This window comes from Oncorhynchus keta, chromosome 8 (genome assembly GCF_023373465.1).
Source record: "Oncorhynchus keta strain PuntledgeMale-10-30-2019 chromosome 8, Oket_V2, whole genome shotgun sequence".
Taxonomy (NCBI): Eukaryota; Metazoa; Chordata; class Actinopteri; order Salmoniformes; family Salmonidae; genus Oncorhynchus; species Oncorhynchus keta.
The window spans coordinates 665,001-682,728 of NC_068428.1; the positions used below are offsets into that span (position 1 = coordinate 665,001).

The window sequence follows — 17,728 nt, forward strand, 5'->3', positions numbered from 1 at the left end:
TCATTCTGATTGGCCTGGCCTGGTTTCCCAGTGGCTGGGCCTATGCACACCCATGGCTGTGCCCCTGCCCAGTCATGTGAAATCCATAGATTAGGGCCTAATGAATTTATTTCAATTGACTAATTTCCTTATATGGACTGTAACTCAGCAGAATCTTTGAAATTGTTGCATGTTGTTTTATATTTTTGGCGTGCGTGCGGTACCAGTCAAAGGTTTGGACACACCTACTCATTCTAGTGTTTTTCATCATTTTTACTATTTTCTACATTGTAGAATAATAGTGAAGTGATCCAAACTATGAAATAACACACATGTAGTAACCAAAAGTGTTAAACAAGTCAAAATATATTTGGGATTTGAGATTTTTCAAAGTGGCCACCCTTTGCCTTGATGCACACTCTTGGAATTACTTTTGAACAGTAGTATTGTGTGTGTGTGTGTGTGTGTGTGTGTGTGTGTGTGTGTGTGTGTGTGTGTGTGTGTGTGTGTGTGTGTGTGTGTGTGTGTGTGTGTGTGTGTGTGTGTGTGTGTGTATTATTATACACACACACACACCCACATATGTATTATATATTACTGTTCAAAAGTTTGGGGTCACTTAGAAATGTCCTCGTTTTTGAAAGATAAGCACATTTTTGGTCCATTAAAATAATGTGAAATTGATCAGAAATATAGTGTATGGATGTTGTTAATGTATTAAATGACTATTATAGAGGCCCATTATCAGCTACCATCACTCTTGTGTTCCAATGGCACGTTGTGTTAGCTAATCAAAGTTGATCATTTTAAAAGGCTAATTGATCATTAGAAAAACCTTTCGCAATTATGTTAGCACAGCTGAATACTGTTGTCTGATTAAAGAAGCAATTCAACTGGCGATCTTTAGACCAGTTGAATGTCTGGAGCATCAGCATTTGTGGGCTCGATGACAGGCTCGAAATGGCCAGAAACAAAGACCTTTCTTCTGAAACTCGTCAGTCTTTTCTTGTTCTGAAAAATGATGAGAGCAAAGATATTTCATTCAAGTGGATAAGTGCAACTGAAGCACAGCATTTGTCCTTTCACATTCATAATTGGGAGCGAACCCGGACTGCAGCCTAGCAGAATTGACAATAAGAAGCATTTTAGATCTGCTTTCACAAAACACAGTGACATAATTTAAATGCTTTTTATCTTTCCTTTTCTGCGTGAAAAACACAAATCTGGCTTAACGGCGAATCCTGGTGCATTTTCGCTGAGTAACACTGCCAAAGTAATGTACACACTTCCAATACATTTCTATTTGTAGAGTAGAAAAATGATCCTATGAAAGGAAATGTATTAAAAATACCAGCTCACAATGTGGAAGTCCTGAAGTCCACTCCTGTATCTTTCTCTGCTCCCCCATACTATTGCTCATCACGCTGTCTGTGTGTGAGAGTGGGTGGGATTTGTGGCGGGCTGCTCATCTGAACACCAGAGTGGGACTGTAATGTCTCTAGTCTAAATCATTAGTCTCCTTTTTTCCCATTCGTCTCCTCCCTCCCACTTTCCAATGTTTCTCTTTTTCTTCTTCTCATGTTTCCCTTAATAAAAATATCTCATTTGTTTCCAATACCACACACTCTTGCTCACTCTTTAACATCCACCCACCTCCTCCACCAAGGCAGTGAGATGCAGCACAATGTGTCCAACAAACCCCGGCCAGTGAAAGGACTCTTCAGCGTTTTTTTTTTTACACCCAGGAGATCAAAAGAAACCCAAGCTGTTATTTAGCTCCAGCTAATCACATATGCCATCTTTGTAGTGTGGTGTATTGTGCACTCTGGGAGCCTGTCCCAGAAGTGGGCTCTGCCTGTCATGAAAATATTAAATCGTATTACAGAGCTTATATGTTTAGTGTTGCATGTTGTTTAATGGCCGTTGCCAGTGCCATTCAAATTAGGCTAGTTTATTCAATGTACGGTTCAGTGTGTGTGATATCTGGCCACATCTGCCGAAGGCTGATTTTGTACTCCATTAAACCCTAGGTATACGGTTAGTAGTGGAAATGGCAAGTTGCATCGAAAGCTCTTCACCACCTCAAAGGTTTGCTTTACTGTCAGTTGAAGAATGTATTTTACTCATTTTTTACCCCGTTAGAGCTGTGTGGCTTGTCAGGCTGACAATAGGTAATTGGGTGTTGTCATTCAGCCACACACACCGTGTGCAGAACAGTAGCAATCTTGCCAGCCTCTCTGTTGTCGTTGTGTCACTCTCCAATTTCCCTTCTAGCTAAAAATAAAGCAGAGCTGCAGTGATTGTTATGGCAATGACCTGCCTCCGAACCTTGTTTCCAGCATGCACAGAATTTTAATAGGGAGATGCGGCTGATGCAGAAAAATTAATCCTTAATGGATTCATTTTTACCTTCCATTTTGGTACAATTATTCTTTACCCATCGCCACGGTAGATTTATTGTATTGAAACATGCTTAGTCATAATCGAGTAAAGAGGAAGTTGTACTACACCACCTCTGTAACTTACTGCCAATTGTGTTCATGCAGCACAGCATGAATATGATTTGCTCTAAATTATGCTGTAGCGAGGCTCCATCTCGAATAGGCTTTGTTAGAAATGAGTGATGAGTACTATCCCTGCTACATGTCTACCTAAACACCCTACAATAAATGCTGTCTTTAACACACAGACACATGAACACTAGTATACACAGAGAAGCACTTATGTACATAAACGCACAAACACACACAAATACAGTACACACAAACACTATTCTGGATTATAGGGATTGGGCTGCCACTGGGTAATGGGCATCGTGCCAATGCAGGCTGGTCTTTAGATCATGCCAGGGTTTTACTCTTACTAAGTTTTCTTGCATATTTGCATTATCTTTTTGTGTGTGTGTAGTGTTAGTCAGGCCTTGTCACAAATGATTGTGACTGAATACCATTAAACTGTTTCTATGCATCCTAGACTACAGATAACCTAACAGTTAAGAGCATTGGGCCAGTAACTGAAAGGTCGCTGGTTCGAATCCCCGAGCCGGCAAGGTGGAAACACCTGCCGTTCTGCCCTTGAGCAAGGCAGTTAACCCCCAACAACAGCTGCTCCCACGGGTGCCAATGACGTTGACGTCAATTTAAAGCAGCCCCCCCACACCTTTCCGATTCGGAGGGGTTAGGTTAAGTGCTGAAGACACATTTCGGTTGAATGCAGTTAGTGTGACTTACTAGGTATCCCCTTTCCCTACATTCAATTAGGCATGTCCGTCATTTTTAGTTTTGCAAAGGAAACTAGTCCTTCAGTCCCAAGATTGAGGAGACCAAGTGAAAGTAAACTAAAAATAGAAGGTAATCTGTGGTCTCGGGAGCCCTGAAGTGAAAGCCTTCCAGGCTCAGCACCGTACAGTACCGAGTAGTCCACAAACACACACTGCTGCTCCCCAACAGGTTTTGCCTTTTAAAAATAGTGGGAGCAGAAATTGTGCAAAAAGCATACGGAACCAGCACTGTTCATGCACCATTTGAGAACTTCAAATATGGAGAAAGAGAGTAATGGAAACGGAGAGATAGGGAGATGGCGAGAGAGGACTAATGTTCTGTCCTCTGCTGTCTGTCTGTGGCAGTGATCGATTTTCCTTATTTATTTGTTCGAGGAGGCGGTGAACACGTCCATGTGTAGGTAATTTCCTGTGAAAGGCCAGGCTGCTGTGGCTCGTGACTAGAGTGACTCTCTTCACTGAACCTGAAGCTACCACTGGTTGTTGGGCTTGTTTATGTGTATTTACCCAGCATTTTATAGGTAGGGCCATACACCAGACCTGGGTTCAAATGTTCTTTTTCTTTTTTTTCACCTTTATTTAACCAGGTAGGCTAGTTGAGAACAAGTTCTCATTTGCAACTGCGACCTGGCCAAGATAAAGCATAGCAGTGTGAACAGACAACACAGAGTTACACATGGAGTAAACAATTAACAAGTCAATAACACAGTAGAAAGAAAAAAGAGTCTATATACATTGTGTGCAAAAGGCATGAGGAGGTAGGTGAAAAATTACAATTTTGCAGATTAACACTGGAGTGATAAATGATCAGATGGTCATGTACAGGTAGAGATATTGGTGTGCAAAAGAGCAGAAAAGTAAATAAATATAAACAGTATGGGGAAGATGTAGGTAAAACTATGTACAGCTGCAGCGATCGGTTAGCTGCTCAGATAGCAGATGTTTGAAGTTGGTGAGGGAGTTAAGTCTCCAACTTAAGCGATTTTTTTGCAATTCGTTCCAGTCACAGGCAGCAGAGAACTGGAACGAAAGGCGGCCAAATGAGGTGTTGGCTTTAGGGATGATCAGTGAGACACCTTCTGGAGCGCGTGCTACGGGTGGGTGTTGCCATCGTGACCAGTGAACTGAGATAAGGCGGAGCTTTACCTAGCATGGATTTGTAGATGACCTGGAGCCTGTGGGTCTGGCGACGAATATGTAGCGAGGGCCAGCCGACTAGAGCATACAGGTCGCAGTGGTGGGTGGTATAAGGTGCTTTAGTAACAAAACGGATGGCACTGTGATAAACTGCATCCAGTTTGCTGAGTAGAGTATTGGAAGCCATTTTGTAGATGACATCACCGAAGTCGAGGATCGGTAGGATAGTCAGTTTTACTAGGGTAAGTTTGGCGGCGTGACTCTAGATTTGATTTTAGATTGGAGATGTTTGAAATGAGTCTGGAAGGAGAGTTTACAGTCTAGCTTGACACCTAGGTACTTATAGATGTCCACATATTCTAGGTCGGAACCATCCAGGGTGGTGATGCTCGTCGGGCGTACGGGTGCAGGCAGCGAACGGTTGAAAAGCATGCATTGGGTTTTACTAGCGTTTAAGAGCAGTTGGAGGCCACAGAAGGAGTGTTGTATGGCATTGAAGCTCGTTTGGAGGTTATATAGCACAGTGTCCAAGGACGGGCTGGAAGTATACAGAATGGTGTCGTCTGCGTGGATCAGGGAATCGCCCGCAGCAAGAGCAACATCATTGATATATACAGAGAAGAGTCGGCCCGAGAATTGAACCCTGTGGCACCCCCATAGAGACTGCCAGAGGACCGGACAGCATGCCCTCTGATTTGATACACTGAACTCTGTCTGCAAAGTAGTTGGTGAACCAGGCAAGGCAGTCATTTGATAAACCAAGGTTGTTGAGTCTGCCTATAAGAATGCAGTGATTGACAGAGTCGATGAAGATGGCTGCACAGTACTGTCTTTTACGATGGCGCTTATGATATTGTTTAGGACCTTGAGCGTGGCTGAGATGCACCCATGACAATCTCGGAAACCAGATTGCATAGCGAAGAAGGTACGGTGGGATTCGAAATGGTCAGTGATCTGTTTAACTTGGCTTTCGAAGACTTTAGAAAGGCAGGGTAGGATAGATATAGGTCTGTAACAGTTTGGGTCTGGAGTGTCTCCAATCTTTAGGGATCTCAGACGATACGAGAGGTTGAACAAACGTGTAAATATTTGTATGAACATAAGATTCAACAAGTTCCACATGTGACTAACAGAAATTGAATAACGTGTCCCTGAACAAATGGGGGGGTCAAAATCAAAAAAGTATTGCAGTGCATCCTGTCCTCATGGACTGCACCAGATTTGCCAGTTCTTGCTGTGAGATGTTGCCCCACTCTTCCACCAAGGCACCTGCAAGTTCCTGGACATTTCTGGGGGGAATGGCCATAGCCCTCACCCTCCGACCCAACAGGTCCCAGATGTGCTAAATTGGATTGAGATCCGGGCTCTTCGCTGACAGAACACTGACATTCCTGTCTTGCAGGAACCCTACCCCCCTGGATGAGCAGTATGACTGGTGGCATTGTCATGCTGGAGGGTCATGTCAGGGTGAGCCTGCAGGAAGGGTACCACATGAGGGAGGATGTCTACCCTGTAACGCACAGCGTTGAGATTGCCTGCAGTGACAACAAGCTCAGTCCGATGATGCTGTGACACACCTCCCCAGACCATGACGGACCCTCCACCTCCAAATCGATCCCGGCCTCGGTGTAACGCTCATTCCTTCAACGATAAACACGAATCCAACCATCACCCCTGGTGAGACAAAACCGCGACTTGTCAGTGAAGAGCACTTTTTGCCAGCCCTGTCTGGTCCAGCAATGGTGGGTTTGTGCCCACAGGCGACGTTGTTGCCGGTGATGTCTAGTGAGGACCTACCTTACAACAGGCCTACAAGCCCTCAGTCCAGCCTCTCTCGGCCTATTGCGGACAGAGGGAGGGATTGTGCGTTCCTGGTGTAACTCAGGCAGTTGTTGTTGCCATCCTGTACCTGGCTCGCAGGTGTGATGTTCGGAGGTACCGATCCTGTGCAGGTGTTACATGTGGTCTGCCACTACGAGGACGATCAGCTGTCCGTCCTGTCTCCCTGTAGTGCTGTTTTAGGCGTCTCACAGTACAGACATTGCCCTGGCCACATCTGCAGTCCTCATGTCTCCTTGCAGCATGCCTAAGGCACGTTCACACAGATGAGCAGGGACCCAGGGTATCTTTCTTTTGGTGTTTTTCCAGAGTCAGTAGAAAGGCCTCTTTAGTGTCCTAAGTTTTCATAACTGTGATCTTAATTGCCTACCGTCTGTAAGCTGTTAGTGTCTTAATGACCGTTCCACAGGTGCATGTTCATTAATTGTTTATGGTTCATTGAACAAGCATGGGAAACAGTGTTTAAACCCTTTACAATGAAGATTTGTGAAGTTATTTGGATTATTACGAATTATCTTTGAAAGACAGGGTCCTGAAAAAGGGACGTTTCTTTTTTTGCTGAGTTTATTAGTTTATGCATCGTAATGTCTGTAAACAATTTGTCTTTTCTTAGCAAGTGTCTAAAATAAATGGTGTTAGCCGTTAATGCTAATCATTAGCTATCTGGCTAAATCAATTGAGGCCAGAGAACAAAATAGGTAAAAAAAACAAGGAAAATTGCACAGCATCACTTCAGCTAGGCAAGAATGAAGGCTATCCGACACTCACTTTTACGTTTCTTCTCAAATCCATAGGACATAAATCAATATAGAGATAAGATAGATATCTATTTTGAGAAATTACATGTAGTATTTTCATATTTTAGCATACACTTTTCATAATGCGAAATTCCTGCAGTCAGCACATGACCACTCGCGCAGTGGCATTGATTGCTCTGGCTACTAACCAAAAACTATTTACACAATAAACACAATTAAAATATGCTATTTTGTCGTGAATGGATGAATGGGCGGTAAACCAAATAGAAACTGATTATGGTGCATGTGACTTCAATGAACTGAATGATGAAGAGGGTGATTTTAAATTTGATTGATCTAAATGATGAAGGTGAAGAGGATAATTGAATTTAGAACAATACTGTAACGATAAAGAGAAGTGGGCAGGCGCTCTAATTTATTATGAAAGCCAGGAAATGGTAGCCTATATAATCTCTCCTCAGAGAGTCAAATCAGACACCGAGAACAACATACAACGTGTGTAGTTCACAATAGCAAGCCGAACCAAACTAATGGACACACTGACCGCATTGCAAATGCTGCAGAATTTAGATGGGATTGGAGTCGGATGGAGGATCGGATATTGAGCTTGAAATCGATTATTCTTTATCTGATTCCTATGTTGACTTCGAGCATCCGCCTGAGCCTCGTCGCAGTTAAAGCAGAACTGAGCCAACTGAGACCTGCTCTCCCGCTTCCCCAAGCACCACAGCTCCCACCCGGGAAAAAGAAGACACAATATCAAGTCGGCAGGTGTACACGAAAACAAGGCCCATGAAAACTGCAATGCAACCAATTTGTTTGTGGGGCATGTTCACACAAAACCCTGAACCTGTGCTGTGGACCCAAAACATAAAAAGAAGCCAAGATTTGATTAATGTGGAAAGGCACAGGTATAAGGGCACAATATAGTGTCCAATACAATCAACAAATGACATATATATTTTTTTCTTGTCATTAATATATTTCTTTATGCAAATAATCCTTTACAATAGTTTATTAACTATTTATCAAGGGTTGGTGCTTATGTTTGCGCACCTTGCAGGATGACATGCAAAAGTGGACTCTGGCAACGTTCTCAGCAGTTACTTATATACTGAAAGGCCAGGCGGTTCTAGTGTTAATAGGGGTATGAATCTTTATCTTTCAAGACAATTCGATACGTATCTAGATACACGGGGTCCGATACGATACAGAAACTAGACGTTTTAGTTTGAAACGATTCAGTTTGATTCGGAGAACGAATCCATGTGATGATCTCATCACCCACTATTTAATTTGTCATTTTTGCAGATGAAAAGTGTTCGAGCTAGTAATTTATCAATATTTATTTTAAAAAATTTGCTATGACAAAGCCAATGAAAATATAGCACAACTTTGTATTTCACCCGTCTCATAATCGAATGGTTTAGACCTGTGGTCACCAACCTTTTCTGAGCCGAGATCACTTTCTGAACCAAAAGGCAGGCTGAGATTGAATGCTCAGATTTCTTTTAAACATGAGGCTTAAAAAATGTAAACCCATGCAACATTAACATATTAAAAACAGTTCTGTAGCAATGAGGTCTGTGCAGTAGGCTATAGGCTCAATACATGATCACTGCATAGAAGTTATTCTTGAATTGCCCTGCCAATGTTGTTATTTTCTGACCAATGTAAAATTATATATGATCACCCTGGTAATATAGAATGTGTTTTATTACTTGTGAGGCATAATTTAAATCATTTGCATCTATTTTATTTTATACTTTTTACTGGACTGCATCTATCTGATGCAGCCCAGCATCGCCAAGCGCTACATTGACCATCAGATGCTTCTGATCAGTCTCGGAGGAGGGAGGGAGAGATGAGTCATGTCACACTTCAGTATTACTGTTGTTCTCGTATGATCACAGAGCGTGAAATACTCCTCGATATTAGAAACGCGCTGCTAATAACAACGCAAGTCTATCGATATCGTGAGTGGCTAGGGAGATGGTGTTTTATGGCTTGTAAAGTGTTGACAGTGCTGAATGAAATCTTAAACATGAACTCATAAAAACAGCAGCGCTTTGCTGTATTTGTTGACAGTCTCTCTAGTCATGTTTTTATTTTATTTTACACAGTAGACGACTATCAATTTCGCTGTGGGCTAGTGAAAGCTGCAGACACAGTGATCTGAGCTATTTGATTGGCCAGCCGTAGGCCTATAGGTACACTTGCTTTTCTCTCCGGGCCTGCATGATAGCTGGAGTTTGTACCTTCAGACTCATTATATGGTTCAGAATGAACACTTAAACTGCCCAGCGTACAGGGCGGCTGAATCAAGTGCACCTACCCCAAACTGTGCAAAACTTTTTACAGAAGTGTTTGGTGATCGACTAGGAAACCCTTGCATATCGGTGAATCCTTACATCCCTATTGCTTGAATATACCACAACCCTCGGGCCTTATTTCTTAATTAGACTTTAGTTTGACTGTAACTGCTAGCCAAACTGCATTAGACATGAAATATCTTCGGAAAGACCATTCTGGTTCTTCTTTCATTATGTATTGTATGAGTGGAAACTTAATGAATAAACCGTGTAATACCTCAAACACCTGTATAATCTTTGAATTTCATGTAGCTCACCAAATCTATGGTTTGCTTGCCATAGAGAGTGGGTGAAAGTTTTCCCTTTGGAAAAGTGCTTTCGTGTCCCTTCTTGCAGTTTTAGTGTATTCATTAAATGTCTTCTTGTTCACAGATCTGCACCAACATTTTGCGGACTCTTCCGCCTAGTGACAACCCCGATTTTGACCCAGAGGAGGACGAGCCCACTCTAGAAGCCTCATGGCCACACATACAGGTAAAACCATGTCACTTTAATTTGACCTCTTCTTAGCTTTTCTTTATGTATGTTTTATACCTGTTAGTATGAGCTTTATGTACAATTCATGTACCTTTTCATAGATTTGTATTTTATTTACTTTTTCCAGCTTGTCTATGAGTTCCTTCTACGATTCTTGGAGAACCCAGACTTTCAGCCCAGCATCGCCAAGCGCTACATTGATCAGAAGTTTGTGCTGCAGGTAAGCATCGCATCTGATGTCACACTGACCTGTTAATGACCCTTATCCTCTCAGATTTCATGCCGTCATCGTCAGTCACTGAAATGGTCACATGACATCACCATCAGTAGGGGTGTATTCAATAGAAAGCAAATTTCCGAAAACATTCAACTTGACCAATAAAGAAACTGTTGTTTTTGTTGCATAATGTGTTCTGTCGAAAAACGTTTTGCTGTGTTTGCTATGGTGTATAGGGATGTTCCAAACAGACCATTTAAAAAATACGTTTCAACTGCCATTTTATTATCGGTTTTCAGTTAAGGCGATAAGAAACATTAATAGAATTCAACGTGAATTCAGAGCGTTAAGCATTGCACCTGTACTACAATTACTGTACCTCAATTTCACCTTGGAAAGTTTGCATTTCCTTCTCATTTAACTTCTCAAAAGTATTACCATACAGGACTTTGCTGCTGTCACTTACCTTTCTCTGCCATTTTCCAACTGTTAACGATGACGACGTAGGGGTGGAGAAATCGACTCCTAAGAATCGTCTCCTAAGATTCAGTGTTTTGGGAACAGAGGAGACTGATTTGTTGCCTCACTTCGGAGAAAACAAAATACTTGCATCTTTCATACCAAGCTAGCGAGGGACTGAGAGAGAGGGGAGGGGCACAGTAAAGGCATATCGGCCACCAGGCAGACAGTCAGAACCGTGTACTAAGGCCTGTCTTATCAGCAATCAAAAGCTGTAATGCTGTATCTCGCAATTTCTTGGGATGCTATGTCTCACAACTTCAATAAAGCAGGGCCTATTATCAATGAATATGCTCGGATATTGAGATACGCTGAGCCTTGCACTTCATCGCTCTTAGTTGTTTTGGAAATTGACCCACTATGCTGTTTCTTTCTGCATCTATGCCCAATATATTTTTGGTTAGGGATTTTTCTTAACATTTAAGGATCCCAATTTTGATTAATAGTGTGCACTAACGAATACACCCCTGGTCTTTCAGTGTTGCCCAAAGCTATTGTATTGATTCACCAAATATTGTAGAGACTCATTTCCTGTTGTTTACTGTGTTAGTTCTATGTGGAACTAAAGTGTACACACAGACCCAAAAAGACAGGCCTGGCAGCATTACAAGCCTCAGACTGACTGCTAAACATCTACTCTTCGGATTTGGATAATCATTTGAGAAATGAATCTGTTTTTTAAGCGGTCATGTTGATTTAGTTTAATCGAAAACGGCACAAACTTCCTTTCCTGTTTTTTGTTCGAGAGCATCAAGTTCAGAGTATGAAAGACCAAAATGTTTTGATTATATCTCCTGGCAGTTATCAAAACCAGTTATTTTACCATGACATCTTCTGAACGTCAGTTGATGGAGGCATGTGGTGTCCCTTTGGAGGATGTCATCTTACAACAACTTCTACATTTCTTCAGTGTCAGTCTCAGCATTTAGCCTAGTTTGTCATGGTTATGTCTGCCATGGTGACAGATAGTCCTCGTATGCTTTCGGCTTGGTATTCCAGGATCTATACCGTCATATTAATTTGGCACCAAATGGTAGAAAACAGACACACTTGGAGATACGAACTGATCTGTCAATAAGAAACGCAGGTGTTCACATTTTGTAATTAAACGTTTTGCTACAATGTGTCCTAGTGAATACAACCCAGTCTCACCCTTGCAGGAGCAACCTACCGGGGCTGTGCCGTGCGTATTTATCGAGCCATCCTGCTTTCCCCAGGGCAAGGGAGCGAACGGGGATTAATACTATGGCCTGGAATGTTGGCTGAGCTGCAGCATCCGAGGTGCTCAGGCTAAATTTCCATGATGCGAGTGGTGTCGTGGGGAGCTTTGAATAGCTCCCTGTTTATATTGCAGGAAGAGAAAAGGGGACTGTGGTCAGAGAGAGGCTCGGGAAGAGGCGCAGAGGGAGGGCAGAACAAGCCCAGTTATTTTTTTGTAGTGTCAGTGCTTTCCCCTGTGTCTCTGTAAGCTTGTTAGAGACAGAACTTGACATGGGAGAGGGACTGTATGATATCGATATGCTCACAGTGGAACTGATGGTTAGAATGTGTTTAATTTCATCTTGGTGAGCAGTAAGTATTTATTTTAGAAATGTTTGTCTGGGGCAAATTGCATCCCTCTGCGAATGTTTAGCTCATTGATAGTCTTCAAAAGAGTGTGTGTGTGTGTGCACTACAGTATGTGAGTGCATGCAGAGGGGAAGAAAGTACAGCCCTGTCATTACCGTAGTTACGGAGGTGTTGTCACCACAGTACGGCTTCCTGTGAGTCTGCTGATGCTGGACAAAACCTCTACCAAAACATCAACATGAAAGCCTTGAATGTGTCATATTTTCCCAAATATTCATTTTGATTAAATTAAAGCATCAATTGGCTTGAAATATTTCCAGGCGTTGTACAATGCTTTCAAAAAGAATTCACACCCCTTTACATAAAAAATGTATTAAATTGATATGTTGGTCACTGGCCTACACACAAGGCCCTATAATGTCAAAGTGGAATGATGTTTTTTTTTAATTTGTACAAATGAATTTAAAAGGAAATTCTGAAATGTCTTCTGCCAATAAGTATTCAATCCCTTATGGCAAGTAAATTAGTTCAGGAATAATAATGTGCATAATAGGTCACATAATAGGTTGCATGGACTACAGATCCTTGCGACATGGGGCTGTGCATTATCATGCTGAAACACAAGGTGATGGCGGCAGATGAATGGCACGACAACGGGCCTCCAAGATCTCGTCACGGTATCTCTGTGCATTCAAATGCCATCAATAAAATGCAATTGTGTTCATTGTCCGTAGCTTATGCCTGACCATACCATAACCCCATCGCCACCATGGGAGACTGTTCACAACGTTGACATCAGCAAACTGCTCACTCACACGACACCATACATGTGGTCTGCAGTTGTGAGGCCCGTTGGACGTACTGCCAAATCCTCTAAAACGTTGGAGGCAGCTTATGGTAGAGAAATTCACATTCAATTCTCTGGCAACAGCTCTGGTGGACATTCCTGCAGTCAGCATGCCAATTACACGCTCCCTCAAAACTTGAGACATCTGTGGCATTGTGTTGTGTGACAAAACTACACATTTTTAGTGGCCTTTTATTGTCCCCGGTACAAGATGATCATGCTGTTTTAATAATTTTCTTGATATGCCACACCTGTCAGGTGGATAGATTATCTTGGCAAATATGCTTTTTAAATGTAAATGCTTTTTAAACGTAAAACAAAAATGTAAAACAAAATTTGAAAGAAATAAGCTTTTTGTGCAAATGGACAATTTCTGGGATCTTTTATTTCAGCTCATGAAACATGGGACCAACACTTTACACGTTGCTATTATATTTTGTTCAGTGTAAAAGGCATGTAATGATCTAAACCTGATCCAGCTAGAGACTAAGCCTACACGGCCCAACCCTAAAGATCCTTCAAAGTCCACTCTGATTTGGTCTCATTTCAACGAATACACCAGAGAAATATGTTTCTACTGGTGTCTTCGCCCAAGCCATTAGTGACCATTGCCCAGTTGTTTGTGTTACAAATGTGAGAATACAAAAATCTAAGCCTCGTGTCATCAAAGAGGAACTTTAAAACCTTCAGTGAACAAGCTTTTTTATTTTAGTGACCTTTGATTGTAATTTCAGCTGTCCCTGAACCTGATTTAGCTTTGAGCCTTTTTGCAGATGAACTTAAATACTATTGTAGATATTCATGCTCCCTTAAAAAAAATTTAAGATTGAAGGTAGATTGAATGCCTGGTTTTACTCTGGAATTTTCAGTCATTCATAAAAGAGATGATGCTTGGAACAAGACCAGGAACACAGGCTTTGGCCCAGACTGGCAAGCTTTTAAGCAACTGAGGAATCATTGTGTAAGACGAATCAGAAAGACTAAATCTAATATTATTTAACCGCTCATTCGGATTGGGATCGTGGCTAAATTCTGAGAAACCTTCAAGTCCCTCTATGGTTCTACTTCCTCCTCTCTGCCACAACAAATTCATTCAGACACTGGCCTCATTATGGGGAAAAAAGCCAGAATTTATGTATTTAATCTAGGCCTGACCCCATTTAGTCGACTGGTCGATTGTTTGGTCAATAGGCTGTTGCTCGACTGAGATTTCTTTAGTCGAGCAGTAGAAAAGAAAAAAATACTATCATTGTGTACAAGACACCTGTCTGATTTGCTCCAGTCTTAGTGGACTAATCCATTGTGGAGACCGTGGGGATGGCACAGTGCATCACTCAAAGTAAGACATGTGCTACTGAAATTGTATATGGTTATTTACCTAAAAACAATGGTGCAAAACTAAAAACGTATAACAAATGTGGTTTCTCCCGTTTGCTGTTCTTAAACATCAGTGCGCTGTTGAATTGGCACCTTTTCCTAGTTGCTATGTGCTTAACATGGAACAATGTGGCGGGGACAGCAGTTGAGTTAAGAGACGAGAAAACAGCCCTTACCTTAATTGTCTAAGAAAAGTGAGGAGAGGAAACGACAACTTAATTTGGTCTATAATCAACAGCCTAACTGTTAAATGTGTCTAGATTAATAAATCATCCATAGACGGTGCATTCGGAAAGTATTCAGACCTCTTGACTTATTATTATTACGTTATAGCCTTATTCTAAAATGGGTTAAATTGTCCCCCCCCCCTCATCAATCTACACACAATACCCCATAATGAAAAGGGGGGGAAAAAATTATACATTTTTGCTAATGTATTAAAAATAAAAAACTGATCACATTTCCATAAGTATTCAGACCTTTTACTCAGTACTTTGTTGAAGCACCTTTGGCAGAGATTACAGCCTAGAGTATTCTTGGGAATGACACTACAAGTTTGGCACACCTGTATTTGGGGAGTTTCTCCCATTCTCCTTTGCAGATCCTCTCAAGCTTTGTCAGGTTGGATCGGGAACGTCGCTGTAGAGCTATTTTCAGGTCTCTGCAGAGATGTTCAATCGGGTTCAAGTCCGGACCACTCAAGGACATTCAGAGACTCGTCCCGAAGCCACTCCTGCGTTGTCTTTGCTGTCTGCTTAGGGTCATTGTCCTATAGAAAGGTGAACATTTGCCCCAGTCTGAGATCCTGAGTGCTCTGGAGCAGGTTTTCATCAAGGATCTCTCTGTTCTTTGCTCTGTTCATCTTTCCCTCGATCCTGACTGGTATCCCAGTCCCTGCTGCTGAAAAACATCCCCATAGCATGATACTGTGCCATCATGCTTCACCTTAGGGATGGGACCTGCTTCCTCCAGACGTGATGCTTGGAGAGTTCAATCTTGGTTTCATCAGACCAGAGAATCTTGTTTCTCATGGTCAGAGTCCTTTAAGTCCCTTTTGGCAAACTCCAAGCGGACTGTCATGTGCCTTTTACTGAGGAGTGTCTTCAGTCTGGCCACTACCATAAAGTCCTGATTGGTGGAGTGCTGCAGAGAAGGTTGTCCTTCTGGAAGGTTCTCCTGTCTCCACAGAGGAACTCTATCTCGGAGCACTACTGACAATTCCTTTGACCCCATGTCTTCGTTTTTGCTCTGACATATGCTATCAACTCGGGGACCTTCTATAAACAGGTGTATGCCTTTCCAAATCATGTCCAATCAATTGAATTTACCACAGGTGGACTCCAATCAAGTTGTAGAAACATCTCAAGGATGATCAATGGAAACAGGATGCACCTGAGCTCAATTTCAAGTCTCATAGCAAATGCTTATTTAAATAAGGTCTTATTTTTTTTTTATATAAATTTGCAAACTTCTACAAATCAGTTTTCGCTTTGTAATTACAGGGTATTGTGTGTAGATTGATGAGGGAGGAAAAAATATTTCATATATTTTAGAATAAGGCTGTAACAACAAAATGTGGAAAAAGCCAAGGGGTCTGAATACTTTCCGAATACACTTAAAGGGGAACTGCACCCGCTGATTTGGCTTTGTTTCTTGGCTTGCTCCTGAAGAAATGTTGGCGGTCATTACATAAGCCAAACGTGAGTTGGCTTAGTGGTGTGGTATAATGTGGGTATTTCTTGGGCGTGTCCTTAACACCTCCAAGACACCCATCTGTCAGAACCTTGCCCGCGGGCTGTTTCCCTCCACTCAATCGCAACAAACAAACCTCCTCAACCTCCGGTTGAGGTCAATAACAACAGGCCCATGTATGGTGAGATGCCGGAGGAAGCTTTGAATAGGTCAGTAGCCTACAGACTAGTATGAGAAGAATGCTTTTGCTGAATTTATGTAGATATTCTACGTAAATAAGTGTTTTGATCACTTTCAAATGTAGTAGAAAGTCCATGTAGAACAACAACCCTTTACATAATACCATAGAAGCAGTGTTCTGTTGATATAACAATGTGCACCTTTCATGTTTCTTAGGCACAGTATCTGTATTACAATGACAATCAGCATTTTTGTCTGGTGGTAATGGGGCTGCCTTGGCAAACATGTCAGTGGTCATACCTTCCTGTGTAGTGTCCCCTATACAACAAGAGTTCCCTGATCCTGGTGCAGAATACACAGCGTTTGTCCCTCCCCATATTGACTGATACCAATCAATTCAATAATGCAAGGCAATACAAGTAAAAGTTGTCTAGTAAAACGTTAATACCGAGTGCTAAGTCTCTCTCCATTCACAGACATCAGTATCAAGCCCATCTGTCAGTCTGAATTTAATCAGATCATCTTGCAAACCTCCACGTGCTGGCTCCATACATGTTGCTGGGAACACATAAACACATAGTCACGTTTTTATTTTTTTAACCAATGGCAGTGACTCACAAACAGGTACTATGTTGAAGTATAAGCAGAGGTCATCAGTGGCACATGGAATGAAACGGGTGTTGCTATTAGTGAACATTTGTGCTGTACTGTATTAGTAATCACCTCATAGTGGGATGTGTTGAGACACGTCTCTCTGCATCTCATGCATGTGTAAACGCATACACACAGTCACTGTTCTATTACCAATGGCAGTTAGGGATAGGTGATATCTGACACACAAACGTATACTATGTTGAATTTTGAACAGGTCAGACTAAACCTACCTAATTCTGTTCTCCGTAGCAAAAATTGTTGGTTAGCAGGCAAGAGGTGAGGTCTTTACCAGAGCCCCATTGATGGGAATTATCTTTGGAGGTCGCTAAACCATTTCAATCACATTGCTGGACATGCTATGATACCCACCTTTGCTCTTTCTGTAGGTCTCTGCATCCATTCATGACCAGGGGATCAGTCGGGCACACAAATGTGCACGTTGTCTAACAGAAAAAGTCAACAATTGTCATCATCCCTCAATTATCAACATAGGTCGAGAAATAACATAATCTCATTTGGAAGCTAATTCTATGCTTTACGGATGTAGACTGACTGGATTCAGATTGGATTAGATTCAGGCTGGTGACGCTGTTACATTATGCAACCTACTGTGACATGTTTTGTTATGTCCCTGGGTCTGTTGCTGCATGTTGGTTGCTGTTGTAGTCAGACATTAGTTAGCTAGTACCACCATAGATGCATCCCATATTTATTTGTGTCTCTCAGAGGCTGTGGCGGTTACGTCTAAATTGCACTAACTTAGTGGCATGGAAATACGATTACATTGCTAAAGTAGGCAAATAATTAGTCGGAAACAACTTTGCCGTATTA

The 17,728-nt window shown here is 41.9% G+C and overlaps 1 protein-coding gene across 1 annotated transcript in view; it reads left to right on the forward strand.

The window, feature by feature from the left end:
* LOC118386647 (serine/threonine-protein phosphatase 2A 56 kDa regulatory subunit alpha isoform-like) overlaps window positions 1-17,728 on the forward strand; it is a 109,209-nt gene that overhangs the window by 65,118 nt on the left and 26,363 nt on the right. Inside the window, exons 3-4 of the mRNA XM_035774359.2 lie at window positions 9,738-9,839; window positions 9,970-10,062. Coding sequence (XP_035630252.1) covers window positions 9,738-9,839; window positions 9,970-10,062 — 195 coding nt within the window. The remainder of the gene's footprint in view (window positions 1-9,737; window positions 9,840-9,969; window positions 10,063-17,728) is intronic.